The sequence below is a fragment of the Peromyscus eremicus genome, chromosome 1, assembly GCF_949786415.1.
Source record: "Peromyscus eremicus chromosome 1, PerEre_H2_v1, whole genome shotgun sequence".
NCBI classification, from domain to species: Eukaryota; Metazoa; Chordata; class Mammalia; order Rodentia; family Cricetidae; genus Peromyscus; species Peromyscus eremicus.
The window spans coordinates 133,232,675-133,249,622 of NC_081416.1; the positions used below are offsets into that span (position 1 = coordinate 133,232,675).

At 44.0% G+C, this 16,948-nt stretch overlaps 2 protein-coding genes across 2 annotated transcripts in view; both read left to right on the forward strand.

Annotated features, from left to right (window-relative positions):
• The window catches only part of Entrep2 (endosomal transmembrane epsin interactor 2), a 419,262-nt gene that overhangs the window by 289,171 nt on the left and 113,143 nt on the right, over positions 1-16,948 (forward strand). Inside the window, exon 3 of the mRNA XM_059273396.1 lies at positions 16,755-16,865. Within this exon, the coding sequence (XP_059129379.1) occupies positions 16,755-16,865 (111 nt within the window). The remainder of the gene's footprint in view (positions 1-16,754; positions 16,866-16,948) is intronic.
• Nsmce3 (NSE3 homolog, SMC5-SMC6 complex component) lies at positions 4,766-6,296 on the forward strand. Its single transcript, XM_059273407.1, has one exon. The coding sequence runs from the start codon at positions 4,877-4,879 to the stop codon at positions 5,720-5,722; it is 846 nt and encodes a 281-aa protein (XP_059129390.1). The 5' UTR covers positions 4,766-4,876; the 3' UTR covers positions 5,723-6,296.

The window sequence follows — 16,948 nt, forward strand, 5'->3', positions numbered from 1 at the left end:
TTTGAGACCTTATATGATCATAACTCAATACCCCTTAGTGCTTTTCATCAGGGCCCTTGGTAACTGTGTTGTTTCCGTTTCTTGAAAAGAGCATTCAATCAGAGGCTCTGTGCCAAGTGGCTGCAGTACTGGGAAGGCACTGTCTCATCAGCCCACCCCTTCTCCCAGCCAAGGAGAGCTTTGCCAGGCTTGATCAACTTTTACGAGGAACAAAATGTTCCATGCAGTCCGCCCTGTGGTCCAGTCTGGAGGACCTTTGTTAGGGATGGGTAGGCACAGTTTTTACGAGTAAACAGTGAGTGGATGCGAAGAACTTTACCGAGGCCTTTAAAGTGTCTTGATTGCCATTGTTGTTACCTAGCACCAAAAACAGTATTTGTGCCTCAGTTCCTTCGCACGCCCGCTGCACACTGTCCCATTTTCTTCCCCCAGAAAAAGGCAGGGAAGCTGCTCATGCATGCTTGCTGCATGCTTTGATCATTCCCTCTCTTCCCCAAAGGTCCTCACCTGCTTTTAGTGCTGTGTTGCCATTAGAGGATTTAAAATCTTCTTCTGGTTCTACGAGAAATGTCAGTGAATGGAGAGGGGCCTCTAGTAGATAATGAAGATGATTAGAGCTCGTTGGCAGGCATTCGCTGCCAAGGAGATGGAAGAAAGCATTTAATTACTTAGAGATGTTTAAAGCGCACTGTGTAGCCTTTCTCAGTGCCTTTGAAATCTTAGCTAGTGTGGGGTTTGCCTCAAAGAATTTTTATTTTTCCCCTTTGTTTGGGGTCTGATGATAAATGCAAAAAGGTCATTAAGACAAGGCATTTGAAATTTTCTTTTCTGCTTTAATCATTTATCTCTGTGACTTCGAGGCTTCCACAGAAAGTTGCACTTGCCATATGCTAATCACATTGAATTTACTAAAAGTTTGAACCACATAATGGGCAGAGTATTGTGTCACTGCAGAGTGGGACTTCACCGAGGAGATCATTTTCATTCATCTTGCAAACAAACAAACAAACACAAATCAGCCTTTTTATTTCTCCAAGTGTATAGCCTTAATGGCACAGTGATGTCTATCTATATATTTCTTTCCAGCCTTTTGCTGCTTTTTCTATGTGCACACGCTCTGGCTCTGCTGAGCTGAACATCTTTCTAGTGCAGGATAGCAGAATATGCCACCCGGAATATGCCACTTTGGCATGAGGGTTACTTTGAGCTAAAGCACTTGAAAACCAGCAGGATGCGAGAAGGGCAACCTCAGCTCCTCTCTTTCCGAAAACAAGAGATAAAAACTTGCAAGCCGCAGGTGCCTGCCCACAGAGAGAAAAGAGACATTACTGGGTCATGGCCGAGAGATCTCTGGGCAACCTTTGATCACTTCCCTTCTTTATACTTCCTACATAATTTAGTTACATTTCCGCAATTATTTCTCTTTGTTCAAATACAGAAGTATCCAGTCTCGCCACTCCTTTGAAACTTTGTTTCATTATAAAAGCAACAGTGTCCCATAACACTTGGACTAAAGGTGTATGCTTTCGTCTAGTTAATTGGTCCCAGGGTCTGTGAGTATGGCTCCGTGGTAGGACATTTGCCTGATGTATGTGAGGCCCCAGATTTGACCCCCCAGGATTACAAAAATCAAATTAAATTTAAAAACTCTCTCACGAATTTAATTCCGCAGCCCAGCCAGGACCCTAAGAGACACACACAACTGTGTATCGTCCTCAAAATTGTCATTAACACAATCCCTCTGAAAAGAAACTAAGAGTAATTAAACATGCTGCCAGATCCTGTGCTAGGTACTTAGCAAACAAATTTCAGTTAATTCCTTGAATCCAGGGTTAATGGTAACGTATTATTGGTCTGGAAGTTGAAATTTGGACTGTCAGTAGATTTTTCAGATTTGTAGTCCAGGTTCCCTGATGTCAATCAAAGCTGTACTTCTTCAAGATCACCATGTCTGTACCCCACACATCTGTTTCTCTGTGAGTGAAAGGAACTAACAGGCCTCACAGGGTTGTGGTGGGGCCCAAGAAGCAGGATTTACAGTTGCCTTTGTAAAAAGCATTAGCTGCTGCCATTTGTCATTATCAGTATTATTACTGCCACAGTTTCTACCCAAGCCTCTGCGGCTTCCATTGTCTATTTGAAGTGGAATTGTGGGGTTTGCTTAACTTCCTCACTGCAAGTTCTAATTCTCATTTTAGTAACATTGTTTTATGGCTGTATTTTCTCACTTCCATTCGGGATAGCATGGAGATAGGTGTTTTAAGACTTAAAACTGGTATCTTTCTTCATGTGTTTTGAGTCATGATCATCGGCTGTCTGTGCGGGGGTGCTGTGCAAAGATGCTGTGGTTTCTCGTCCCGGGTGGTGGGTGCTAGCCTGGCTGCTGGAGCTCCTTGGCACTTTGTGAAGAAATTAACACAGAAAATACTGAAAACCAGCCTGATGGCTGACAACAGCGCTCATCACATTTCCCATTTCTCTCTTATCTCTTGGCTGCTGAAATTATTTGGCTCAAGGCATAACTGATCCTTCTGGAAGGACCTTTTGCAGAATTTTAGATTGCAGGAGGCTTCTATGAACTTAAATACAGATTTCAATTTTCGTGAGAACTGAAGCAGATGAATGGCTCACTGTAACAAAAGAGAATGGTCATGATGCTATGCTTTATTTAGTTGATCTTAGTCCATTTTGTGTAGCTATAAAATAATACCATAGAGTGAATAATTTGGAAATAGCAGAATTGTATTTCACTCATGGCTCTGGAGGTTGGAAGGTCTAACGGCAGGCTGTAGCTGGAGTTTTTTTTTTTTTTAGTTGTGCCTGGCCCACGGTCAGGACAAATCTCTTTCACCCGCCAATTCCACAGCCGCTCAGACCCAACTGAGTAAACACACAGAGACTTATATTGCTTACAAACTGTATGGCCGTGGTAGGCTTCTTGTTATCTAGTTCTTTTATCTTAAATTAACCCATTTTTATTAATCTATACCTTGCCATGTGGCTCAAAGCTTACTGGTACTTTACATCCTGTTCCTCACCGTGGTGGCTGGCAGCATCTCCTGACTCAGCCTTCTTGTTCCCAGAGTTCTCCTCTCTCTTTGTCCTGCCTATACTTCCTGCCTGGCTACTGGCCAATCAGCACTTTATTTATTAACCAATCAGAGCAACACATTTAACATACAGAACATTCCACAGCAGCAGGTACCACATCTGTTGAGGGTCACTATATCAAGAGATGGTGAGAGAGATTATAATGGTAAAATAGACTCACTCTTAACCCATTACAGAGAACATGGCATTCATTCACTCATAAAATAACAGTCCTGCTACATTGGGGATTACGTTTTCAACATGTAAGCTTTGGAAGACACGTTCAAACTATAGCAGCCTTTGTAACTGAGACCAATGCTTGAGGATGGTTGGACCCTGTGTGGAACAGAAAGTTACTGCTCATAGCTCACTAGATTTCAGAATGCTTGCATCACAACATGGAATGAGATTTTATATTAGCATTGCAGGTCCCATTATCAGACTGCATTTTCATATTGAATTATAAACAAAAATTTTATGCTGCTTACATTTAATGAAATTTTAATAAGGCCATATTTTGATGTTATTATTCAAATAATGTGATCTGAATTGCTTTCCTCTGAATATATTTGCATTAAAGAGGAAATCAATTTGAGTTCGTTCTTTGAACAGCTTACCTATTTTCTTTGTAGCTTTAAAAAGACAGAGGGAAACTCAGTTTCTTTGTCAGTAAATGGAGAAGAAACACATTACTAAGATCTGTAGCGGCAATGGCAACAGACTGCTGATAGTTTGAGCTAATGAAGTGACTCATTTTGTCTATTAGAGTTGCACAATTTAAGCCATCTACAAAACGCACACATTACAAATGGTGGGGGATGATAGCTCTCCTTTCTTATTGAGACTTTAAAGCTTATATATTAAGAAAGAAAATTAAGAGATCCACATTATTGCTTCTCCCAACCATTGGTAACCTAAATTAAATGGTATTCTCTGGAGAGAGCAAGTGTCTCTGGGGGGTTGGCATTCCTCTAACATCACGTTTCTGCTAAAGTTGTGAGTGTGGGTCCAAGGCAGTTTTCTCAAAGGTAACTTCTAAAAGGTCAGCGCACATTACCAAGCTAAAACACATTATTGGCAATGCTTATGTGGTTTCTCATAGTCGTCTAGCTGAAGTTTAATTAAGAGAACTGAGTCTGGAAATAGCAAGACAAATCTTGCTTTTGAGAATAATTTCCCTTACAGACTCCAAGGGATTGCACAGAAATTAACTGGCCAGAGGGTATGAACTCTGCCCAGGAGAAGTACCCAAACGGGGTCCTTTAGTTCTTTCATTCCTCATTTGGTACACAAATAAACGCTTTTACTTTTCTTCCCAGGTCTTCTTTTCCTCTGCTCTTTATTATCCCCACCCCACCCCACCTCCACACATTTATCCTTTGTGTTCCATATACAAATTTTCTAGTTTAAATACTCAGCAAAAACTGTAAAACGTGCCTAAACCGGTGTGCCCTAGAATCCAGCCGTACACTTGCCGAGGAGTTTGGTTCGTGTTTTCTGTTTATATGATTTCATAAACACCATTCGATACTCATTAAAAACCGGGGCTGGAGCCCAGAAGAGGCAGCCACCGCCAAGGCCTTCCGCATGCGCAGTAGCCGCGCGGATGCCCCGCCCCGTCAGGCTGACTCCCGGCCGTATCGCCCCGCCTCCGGGACGCAGCGCGCAGGCGACATGACGTCACGCGCGCGCCGCTCTTCCTTGCCGATTTTCGCGGGGCGGCTGGGTACAGGCTTTTGGCCGTTACTGCGAGTTGGACACGGCCAGCTCTCCGAGGCCCGGTGACATGCTGCAGAAGCCGAGGGGCCGCGGCCGGCCCAGCACCCAGGTCGATAGGGAGCGGGAGTGGGGAGGCGCTGGCGAGGAGGCGCCCAGCACGTCCCGCGGCACGGGCGGCACGGGCAGCGCGTCCCAGGGCTCCCGCGCCTCCCTGTCGGCCCCCGCCGTGGGGCCGCGCACCCAGAAGCAGCTGGAGCTGAAGGTGGCCGAGCTGGTGCAGTTCTTGCTGATCAAGGACCAGAAGAAGATCCCCATCAAGCGCACCGACATCCTGAAGCACGTGGTGGGTGACTACCGGGACGTGTACCCCAACCTGCTGAAGCTGGCCGCCGAGCGCCTGCAATACGTGTTCGGGTACAAGCTGGTGGAGCTGGAGCCCAAGAGCCACACCTACATCCTTATCAACATGCTGGAGCCCGTGGAGGAGGACGCGGAAGTGAGAGGCGATCAGGGCACACCCACCACGGGCCTGCTCATGATAGTCCTGGGGCTCATCTTCATGAAGGGTAACACCATCACCGAGACTGAGGTCTGGGACTTTCTGCGACGGCTCGGGGTGTACCCCACTAAGAAGCACTTAATTTTCGGTGACCCAAAGAAACTCATTACTGAAGACTTTGTGCGGCAGCGCTACCTGGAGTACCGGAGGATACCCCACACCGATCCTGTGGACTATGAGTTACAGTGGGGCCCGCGAACCAACCTGGAAACCAGCAAGATGAAAGTTCTTAAGTTTGTGGCCAAAGTCCATAATCAGGACCCCAAAGACTGGCCTACACAGTACTGCGAGGCCTTGGCGGATGAGGAGAACAGGGCCAGACCTGCGGCTAGTGGTCCAACCACTTCCTCTTGAACTCTTGAGGTGCAGTCTGAGGAACTCCCGAAATCCAGAATAAAAGAACGGGAAAGGGGGATTGGTGAAAGCTTGATTCTGCTAGGCATAAATATCTTGTAGCGTTAGGATGTTGTGCAGGGTTTTGATGTTTTATTATGGTTTGGAGCTTTACTTTTTCATTGCTAAAGAGATGGAAGAAAAAAATGCATTGTTTAAAGAGTTATCCAGCTTTCTAAACATTACTGGAAAATTGTAGTATGATGTCAGACATTTACAAAAGAACACTTAGATAAATTGCTTTGATGCTCTTTCAGAAGAAAAAGAAGCAAGATAGCCATTGTCTCTTAATTACTCTAGTTCTTGGGAAAAAGAAAAGTTTGTTTAAAAATGAAAATAGAAGTACAATTGTTTTAGCTTCATGTCAACACAACTTTAAAAATACATATTCTGTGTGGGTATGAGCACTGTGTGGTTCCAAGCAATCTATATGATGTGTTCTCTGATATTTTTATATTCACAATTATTACTGTTACCCTATGAATGCCATTTACGTTTTTTTTCTATTTATAATAAATACTGTGCTTTTGAGTCAGTTGATCATTATATTTGTTGTTTCCCTGTTAGAAATTGTGGCTTTTAAGGAAATACGATTCCAAATGTTTTCGCCATGATACTAAGGTCAATGATGTTGCAGAGTGTTTAAGTGCATGAGTGTATATTGGAGCAAGTTGTGAGTCTCAGGTTTATAAAACATTGTCATAGTGATTAACCAGGCCTGTTTGGGAATCACACTGCCAAAGTGCAGATCCTAGCTCCACCTAAGACTTTAGCTTGTGTACCTATAGAATGGGTCAAATCCCATATGGAGTGTGCCATTGTGAATAGATGTGGAACTTAGTGTAAAATTCAGCAAAGGGCCTGGTGTGATTTAATCACTTTATACTTTATTTTTACTCTTGATTTTGAGCTGTTTGTTCCTTATGTCAGGCTGGGTCACTCCTAAAAGAGCAGTCACGAGTTCTGGGGCTCAGAGGTTCTCCCCATTTTCTTTAGCATATTTGAATAGTTCTTTGAAGAACTTACCATGATGTCTGGTGAGGTCAGCCCAGGCAGGCCAGTGTGAACAGGACAACCACAAGATCCCCTGGGCTTTGGGAGGTGTGGCACAGCACAGTGACTGGATGGGTTTTGAGGTCATCTGACCTACTCAGTTTGAATTAAAGGTCAGGCTGGTTCTCTGGGGGTAAGTTCTGCGCTCTGGGTCTCAAATGGAGAAAACAACCTTATGGTGTTGTAAATGAGCCAGAAGAGTTGAGTCTCCTTGAAGTTCTTAATGGTATCCAGCCAAACATAACATGCACTAAGTACAGTTGTTGAGAGTTGCTCTAAGTTCTTCATCAGAGGAGGCAAATACTTTCAAAGTATGCTGGGGAGGGCAGGTGGTTTTCATCAGCCTTGAACTAGAGGTCAATTTATGGTAGTTACGAGGAGTGGAGGAGTGAGAGGAGCTACTGAATAGTTGATTTGTGTTAATAATAGTGTCCTAGTTTGCTTTCTACCGCTGTGACGAGTACCGTGACCACAAGCAGCTTGGGGAGGTAAGTTTGTTTCAGCTGTATAGTCCATCACTGAGGGCAGTCTGGGCAGGGACCTGGAGGCTGAAAATTAAGCAGAGGCCATGGAGGAACACTGCTTACTGGCTTGCTCAGCCTGCTTATACAATAAGCTCAGAACCATCTACCTGTAGATGGCATTGCCCACAGTGAGCTGGGCAATCAAGAAGATGCCCCACAGGCCAATCTGATGGCAGTGTTTTCTCAGTTGAGGGTCCCTCTTCCCAGATGGCCCTGGCTTATGTCAAATTGACACAAACAGCACGAGTAGATTGAGAGATTTTAAACAAGGATTAGTTTATCCTTAAGTCCCTCTTTTCTTGGCATGCGTTTTATGTCAGTATGAATTACCTCTGCCCACTGGCTCCTGACCTTGCTGAGTCAGGTTTCAGTTGTGCTGTGGTACTTACATTGTCATCTGTACCCATCATCTCAAAACTGTCATACAATAATGATATCCCAGTTTTCTGAGATCCTCACAGTTTACTGTCAAGATCAAGCTCTTACATCTTTTCTTTCTCGCCAGATTCCAGGGCTGCATTTCATGCCATTATATGTTTTTATAACTTGACTTGTATGTGCATGTTCATGAAGAATACATGGTTTCCTTTTGTGCACTTTCACAGTTTATGTTAGTGTCCTTATGTCCTTTATAACAGCTGTTTTCAGCCGTTTTTGGGATTTATCAGTGTAGATGCGTGAGCTAATTGATTCATTTTGATATCCTTTCATGAAGGAATGGCAAGACAGGCTCCTCCCAGCATTCTACTTTGGCAGGCATGTGTGCTACCTCAGGAGTTCAAGCCAGAAGCTAATAACAGTTATCAGTGATACTTGCCAAATGGCTCTTGAGCACATATCAGGTTACACTTCCACAGGAATCTAGACAGTTTCTATTTTGTGTGTGCCAGTCAGCCCACACTCTGAAACCCTTGTGAGCACTCGGCCTTTATAGCCCTGCCGTGGGTGTGTCATTAATACTTCACTGTCATTTAGTTTCCTGTTGCCTATAAGTGACATTGCACATCAGCCGGCCTTTGACGCTCCATTCTGAGCATCGAATTTTAAACACCAGACATCTTTCCTGTTGATTGATTTGCAAGAGCTGTTTGTATCTTCAGCACATCAGTTCACAGCTGAATCCAGTTGCAAATATCATCTGCGTTTTTGTTTTTGTCGTACACATTTGGTTTTAATGTGTCTTAATTGTTAGCATTGTAATCCCTGTATTTTGTACTATGCTTTGAAAAATTCTAATCTTAATTATGAAGGTATTATTTTCTTTTTAGAATTTCATACCTGAGTACTATATTGACATCATTACTACCCTTCCCCCCTTCCCACTCCAGTTCCTCCTGTCAACCCACCCACCCACTGTGTGTATAAATGCAGCCTGCTGAGAACATTAGGCTGACCAATTGGATTAGACAGTCAATTAGGGGATTCCTCCCTGAAGAAAACTAATTCTCCCTCTCTCAGCCATCATTTATTATCTTTCAGTTTTTCTAGAAGTGAGGCCTTGTGAGATTTCCTATCTGCGTTGGTGTGCCAACCGCTATGGTCATTTTGGGGGTCATATTGTTAGTATTTCATGGGTGCAGCTTCCCCGTTACACATAGAGGATGTGGGCTCCCAGCAGACATCCTGGTCCTCTGGCGCTTATGGTCTTTCTGCCCCCTCCTCCTGTTCCCTGAGCCTGAGGTGTACTGGTTGTGTTGAAGATGTGTCAGTGGAGGTTGAACACCCAATATGCAGCTGTTCTCTGCACTCTGACCAGCTGCTGATTTCTGTAGCCTCTGTCTGGTGCAGAAGGAAGCGGCTTTGATGAGGGGTGAGGGCTGTGCTTGTCTGTGAGTTTAAGGATAAGTGTTTAGAATGCAGTTAGGAATTACAGCGACTTAAGAAAGGGGCGGGAGTCAGTTCTTTTCTAGGGTCTATGACCCCAACAACCAGAGGTTGTTGGCTGGCTTTATAGTACCAAGCATGAATTCCCTCTCATCTCATTGGGCCTTAAGTTCAGTTAGACAACTATTAGTTATCCCTAAGATAGGAACCACTGCTATTGCACCCTTGGGGATACCTTGCTATGCTGAGCATTAATACAGTTCATAGGCTTTATGGTTGGATAGGCTGCTTATTGCTTTTCTCCCTTGGCAGTTTTCATAGCATCTTTGGCTACTACGAACCTAGTCCTTGGAGAGAAGGCTTCCAGGTTAAATCTGGTTCCAGCAACCAAGGGCAGTGACAATAGCATATTGTTAGGTGAATCTCTTTGACTCCCTTAACCTACAAACAACTCAAGAGGTTTCCCATGTCTGATGCTGGGGGTTTTGTTAGTCTGTGGTTCCGAGAGGAAGCCTTATCACTCCAAGTGGCATAACTTCATTCAATACACATGCATAAATACAATGGCAAGAGCCTGTTCAGGCTGGCCTTGAACTCACAGTTCTCTTTCCTCTGCACCCATGTTCTGAGATTACTGGAGTGTGGCATAATGTCTGTGGGGAAAAAAAATCCAAGTATGTTTTTAAAACTTTTATTTGGAAAATTCCGTATTTGTAAAAGTAGAAAAACAATGTAATCATTTGGCTGCGTGGGTAATTTTGTTCCTGCTCTGTCTCTGTCCTCATCTCTTAGTATCATCTGTACGTATTTTAGATGTGTCTCTGTCCTCATCTCTTAGTATCATCTGTACGTATTTTAGATGTGTCTCTGTCCTCATCTCTTAGTATCATCTGTACGTATTTTAGATGTGTCTCTGTCCTCATCTCTTAGTATCATCTGTACGTATTTTAGATGTGTCTCTGAAGACAGGAATTCTCACAGTGGGACAAACGATCCCTGTGTTGCCTTTCAGTCATGTTTGTGTTGCTTTTCTGGCTTTCTTGCTCTTCTGTGTCAGACCCCCTTGGCCGTGGTAGAGACCCACTGCCATTTGTCTTGTGCTGATTTCTGGCTTTGCTCCACTTTGACCAGAGTGTGTACTTCATATAATTACAGTCTTTCTGTATTTGCTGAAGATTTTCTGTGTGTCTCCTTAGGTACTTTTGTGTCTACAGTTTTCTTTGCCTGCCTTTGGTTTCATGATGACAGCCTTGGAGAAAATAGGATTGTTATTAATTCTTAAAGTGCTTAAGAGAATTCACTGGGAAGAGAGATGGGGCTGCACTTTCTACCCTTTGCTAGGATTTTGGTTTCTGATTAATCTCTTGTGAATGTATCAGCAGCTTAGACATCTCCTTCCCATCCAAAAGTTTACTTTTATGTGTTTTGTGTGTGTGTGTGTGTGTGTGTGTGTGTGTGTGTATATGTGTATGAGTAAATGTTCACATGTGTGTCTGTGATATATATATATGTGTGTGTGTGTGTGTGTGTGTGTGTGTGTATGTGTGTAGTCGGACCTTTCTCTCCCACCTGACTGTTCCCAAATACCTGGCAGCCGCTTCCCAAATAATTGACTTGGAGACAATATAAATTGTAAATGACTGGCTGATAGCTCAGGCTTATTACTAACTAGCTCTTACATTTTAAGTTAACCCATTTTCCTTATTTACGCTCTGCCATATGGCAAATGCATCCCCCCTTTTCCTATCATCTCAGTATTCTCCCCTTCTACCACCCCACCACACCTGATCCCTCAGTTCTTTTAATAATTGCTTCATTTTGGTTGGATGGATTTTCCCAGTGTGCTGTTTTATTCCCTATTACATCCTTTCACTGCTTGTCTTAATACCCCATCTTACTTGCGTATTTACTTGTTTACTTACTTTTGCTTTTTTGTTTGCGCCTATGGGTGCTTTAACTGTCTGCATGTCTGCACGTGTGCCATGTGTGCATTGCCCACAGAGGCCAGAAGAAGGTGCTAGATCCCTTGAAATCGGAGTTAGAGATGGCTGTGAGGTACCGTTGGTGCTGGCAATCAAACTCAGGTCCTCTGGAAGAGCAGCCAGTGCTCTTAACCGCTGAGACATCACCAGACCCTGCCTCATATCTTTTGATTTTTTTTCAGTGTTAACCATGAAAATTACAGTTGACATTTATATTGGTCATTTTCCTGTTGCTATAAGAAAGTATCGGGCACTGGATACTTTGATTTATAATTTTGAAGGCAGAAAAATCTAAGATTGAATAGGTCCTCTGGGTTCAGCTTCTGCTAAAAGCATGATGATGAAGGGCATCCTAGAGGCACACGTAAAAGGGGGCATCACCTAGAGAGGCAGGAAGCAGAGGGCAGAGAGGGACCAGTCCTCTCTTCTAACAATCCACTCTCAATGGAACTAACTAACAAAGGCCTAAGCATCTCCCACCTGGCTCCACCTCCTGAATATCTACCACTTTCCAGGATTGACTCTGAGAACCAAGCTTCGACTCACAACCTTTGGGGCACAACTCACGTCCAAACCTTAGCAACACCCTAAATTTCTGGTTGTTTGTTGGGATTGGTTCCAGCTTGGTATCAGCAGCATCTATTAACTTTAATTCTTTTTGATGCTGCACCCTTGTTATTACATCTTTCAATATTGTGTAACCATTGACTTGTTTAATACATTTGCCTATTATATCAACCAAGAAACCAAAAGAGAAATAATAGACTAAAAACCCAATTCTCCTTTTTAAAATAGTATGTTTAGTTTTAAAAAACAGGGAACTTCACTTCCTTATATGGCTTTAGCTAGTTTCTAGTATGTTCTCATTTCAGGTAAAGGGTCCCTGTGAGATTTCTTGTCAACCATGCCCTCCTGCTTTGAACACCAGCTCTTATTTATTTGGAAGCATCTTGCTTTTGCCTTCAATGTAAAGGCTAGATTTGCAGGATGTATTCTGGGTTGACAGGCTTTCCTCTGTTCAGAACTTTAAACATATCATCCCACTCCCTCTAACCTACATAGTGTCTAAAGAAGAGTCGGTTACTGTTTAGTAAAAAGTTTCATCTTGCTCTTTGCAAGTTTTTCTTCACAATTTCTGACTTTGCTAGCTTGGTTACAGTGTATTTAGTTGATGGTCTCTGAGTTTCTCCTGCCTTGAGTCTCTGGAGGCGTCTGCAGCAAGTTAACACGTTTCTTCATCAAATACCAGGAGATTTTAGCCACGAGTCCTTCAGATTCGTTTTGGCTTTCTCTGCTTCCCCTTGAACAGCCGTCAGTTGAGTGAACCTGAGGTTAGTAGTTTCTGTAGATTTCTTGGCTTCTCTTTACTCCTCTCTTTTTCCTTCCTTGTGCCCAGGCTAGCCCCTGCTTCCCCGCATCACACTCCCTGCTTCTTACAACAGCTCAAGTCCACAGCCAGACTCTTTGTGTCTCCATCCAGTCATGTCGCTTTCCACCTGCAGTTTCTGTCTCTTTCCTTTTTGTATCCCCCTGTGTTGACATTCAGTCCTTCTTCTCTATCATTTCCCTGATTTCCTTTAGTTCCGTGCCCAGGGTTTCCTGCAGCACTTTCAGAATAGTGAAGATTGTTCATTAAAAGTTTTTTCAACTAAATCCTTGTCTGAGCTGTCTCAAGATGTTTTCTGTGGCTTCTTTTCCTGTGACTATCCATATTTTGCTGTTTCTTCCTATGCTTTGTACATTTTTTGTTGGCAGTTGGGACCCTTGAATCAATATTCAGTAACGGTTAGCTGGCTAGCTCTACCCAGATAGCATGTAGGGATGGGAAATATGTCCTTCGAGGACTGGGCTTTGGCAGTGTTTGAATTCTTAAGTTTTTGAGGACAGCCACAGTCACAGCAGTGGCAGCAGGTGGCGCCCTCTACTGTTAACATCTTGTGTAGGCCTCAGGTAGTGGGGCTCTTATCTCTACAAGTGTTAGCACTCTTGGGTAGCTCCAGGTAGATGGGATTTCTCTGCCTTTGCTAGCAAGATGCATTGGTGCAGCTTCTGGGCAGGCCATAGGTACTAGAATTGCTCAGCCCTTGGGATTCCTCAGCCCTGGATAGAGACCAATGTTACAGCTCCTGAACCCGGTGTGGGGGGTGGGGGGTGGGGTGGGGTTCTGACATCCTTGCGGGAAGTCTTCACAGCTTTCTGGGACTCTTGTAACACCAGGGCCTGCAACTTACCTCCTCTCTTTCCAGCCTTCTGACTTTCAGCCTCGGCTTCCTACCCTTCCCCCCCCTCCCCCGCTCTTGTCCCTGCTATGGCAGCTTTCTGGGACTGTTCAGCTGCCTCTCGTTGCTGTGACTGTTGTTGTAGCTGCCGCTATCAGGAGAGGTCTGCGGCAGCTCTTAGCTGCTGCCACGGTCCAGCGGCTCTGCATCTTTTGCAGCTGCCAAGGCGGCCAGGTACTCCAGTGCTTCTGCAGTGTGGTCTGCTCATGGCTCTGCCCTGCCTCTTCTTCAGCTCTGAAGTAGGTAGCTAGCCTGACGCTTCTGCAGCATGGTGTGCAACCAGCTCAGCTCCGCCCCTTCTCCAGAAGCCAAACAGCTGGCCACTGGCTAATCCTGCGGCTTGGTGTGCTGGTGCCCACTCTGACTGCCAGTGCTGCCCCATTGCCTCCGCCCTCACCACCCGTCCACTTGTTCTAATGCTGCGTTCCTCGTTGCTTCTTCCTGCGCGTCGCCGACACAGCATGCTCCACTTAAAGTAGGCAACAAGAGAAGCTTTTACTGGGCCCAATGTTGCAACAGCAGGGGAGGCAACAAGATGTCCCCAGCTACTCACCAATCCGCTAAATAGCCTGACGGGACAGTCAGAGGAAAGATCTGTGCACCAATCACAGCAAACTTCTCATGTGGATAAGGACTGGCGCTTTCACCAGTCAGAACATTGTCTCGTTTGTACCGATCACAATAATCCTATTAGGCCACCGGAAGTGTCCCTCCTCTGGCCTGGGGGTGGGGGGAAAGGCTATCTAGAGTTCACCAAGGCTTATGATAGCAAAAAAGTTGGGTATCAACCGTTTAAAACAGTCCTGACTGGGGCTGCATCTTCAGGAGACAGAGCAAGGCAGCTGTGATCTTCATGTTTCTTCAACATGTCCCTGGAATGTTCAAAATGGCCAGTGTGAGCATCAGGGTGGGATGGCTGGCTGTTTGACTGACAGCCCTTTTGTTTGGGGAAGCCAGAGGAGCAAGGGGGAGTCCAGCAGCTGCTAAGTATTGTCAAATTGACTGCTCTGCAATTCTTTTCTTATTTATAGGAAATGAACATCAGAATGAGCACTTACAATATAAACCTAACTTATGATTGACTCTAAAAGTTATCTTAACAGTGTTCACCATCTGCCCAGTGTTCCAGGGAAGGGTCTATTCCCTCATCTGTGTCAAATACTATCAGAAATCATTCTTAGAAATAATAACTGAACAGCGAGAAAGGAGCCCAACTACACAGAAGAGAACCTGTGGGTTTACAAGGCCATACTTTTGACTGTTCCTGGTAGAATGCATTCTAAAGCTGCAAAAGAGATCTCCATCTTAAATTGTCTCCATGGTATGTTTTTGTGGTTGGAAGGGCATTGCTATTTTGAGGCTGTTTATGGTGCTGTGGAGTTAATCACAAATATTTTGAAGACAAAGGATTCTGGCATGGTTTGAAGGACTTAGACCTAGAACTGATGGGTTAGGTTAAACCACATAGATTCCAATTGGATTCAGAAATGTCAGTTGCATGTCTGGCAACTGGAGACTTGAAAATAATGACCACCTAAAGAGTAGAGAACAACTTGAGCAAAAACTAGTGGCATCTAAATCTTGTTTCCATTGGAAGGTACCCACACTGTTCCAGAGCAGAGGCAAGAAGTGTGTAAGGTGGTCCTGGAGCCCCCAAAGATCCAGGAAGCAAGAAAGAAGTTGAAGTTCATAGGCCCCAAGTAGACCCTAAGGGTCAAGGGGTCAACTTGAGTGTACTGTGATGAAGGTGATTGAAACATGTTCATTGAGCTTAGATCCATGGTTCCTAATGATACACTGCGCTGCACACACACACACACACACACACACACACACACACACACACACATCAAGCCAAATCAAAGCACCCATTAGTTATCCTTACAGAATGCTCAGAAACAGGCTTTAAACATCATAACAAACATAGGTTGAAGATGATAAAACTCATTATTTCAAGAGGGAATCAGGATGTTGCCCAGGCATTTCTAGTAGAAATTCAAACACTGCAGACATGTGGGCTGTCAGTAATCCTGAAATACACTTAGAGGTAGATGTGAAAGTTGCTGGTAGCCATGGGTGACAATTAGTTCCATTCCACCAGACAAAATTTCTTTACATTTGTCTTGCCAGGAGTCATGTGCACTAATGTCCATCTTCCGTAGCTCAGAATGGTTTAAAATGACATAATGACGATGATGGACAAAGTAGATCAGAAGGGCACACTTGGAACCATCGGCAATTAGTGCTTTTCACCTGCTTTAAAGTCTTTATAAGGTTTCCTGGTACTCCCCCTGCTTTGGGTCATATTAGTTTAGATTACTCTTGATCCCAAAGAGGTGTACTGGGGGACTCAGCCTGATTATCCACTCTATGGGGCTGAAGAATTGCTTTTTTCTGTAAATTTTGAGGAAAAATCATGAAGGTGGAAACCCATAGATTTAGGATTTGCCCAGCATTTGGGAGGCAGGGGAGGAGGATTGTGAGTTTGAGGCTGGAATGGGATATGCAGTGAGACCCTATCTGGAGAGGAGAAGAGAAGAGAAGAGAAGAGAAGAGAGGAGAGGAGAGGAGAGGAGAGGAGAGGAGGAAAGAATTCTTAACTGTTACACCATATGAACCTCTACTACATCTTGTGTGACCTGACTCAAAGCATGGAAAATTGAGACAAGTGAGGCAAGATGAGCATTCTAGAACTTGATTCTAATGAGTCTTTAATTCTAATATGTATGACTATAGTACTTCAGTAATATTTACAAAAATGGCTCGCAATTCTTTAGAAATACACACTGAAACATTTAAGGATGAGATTATATGGATTCCATTTGTGGCAGAATATTCCCCAGGGGAGAGGCAGTGAAGAAGAGCTGGCCCTGAGTTGGTTGATTATTTAAGATGGCTGATGAGTACCCAGGGCCTCTTTATACTTTTCTCTTTTGCACATGTACAAAATTTTCCACACTAAAAACTAAACAAAATCAATTTAACATCCTTCTAATCAATACACTCCTTTCCTCAATTTTGTTTAATAAGTTCTGGCATGTTCCTATTGAGCGTCTGGAATGCATAGTATTTTCAGGTTTAGCTCCTAAAATTTAAATCATAAGTTCCAAAGAAATTCCTGGTAACTCGCTATGGCTTTTCAGTGTTTTTCACATTTGCTATTTAGGGTACTGTGAAGCTGCCATCTTGAGAAACAATCACATTTTCCTTCAAAGCATATAAATATTGTTTGTGTAATTACTTCATCAAGCCAAAGTGTTTGTAAAGCCAAGTCATTTTCCCTCCAAGCCTCGCCGAGTGGGTAATCAATTTGTGTTTGGTCTGCTTCCAGATCACCTTCTTTATGCTGCTCTCTGCAGTGTGTGTGATGCTCAACCTAGCCGGCTCCATCCTCTCCTGCCAGAATGCCCAGCTCGTCAGCTCCCTCGAAGGCTGCCAGTTGGTGAGTAGTGCGAGACAAACTTTCCGTAAAGGTCGGAGGCTTGGATATGGCGGGAAGACATTTGAGGGATAATTGTACTGTGT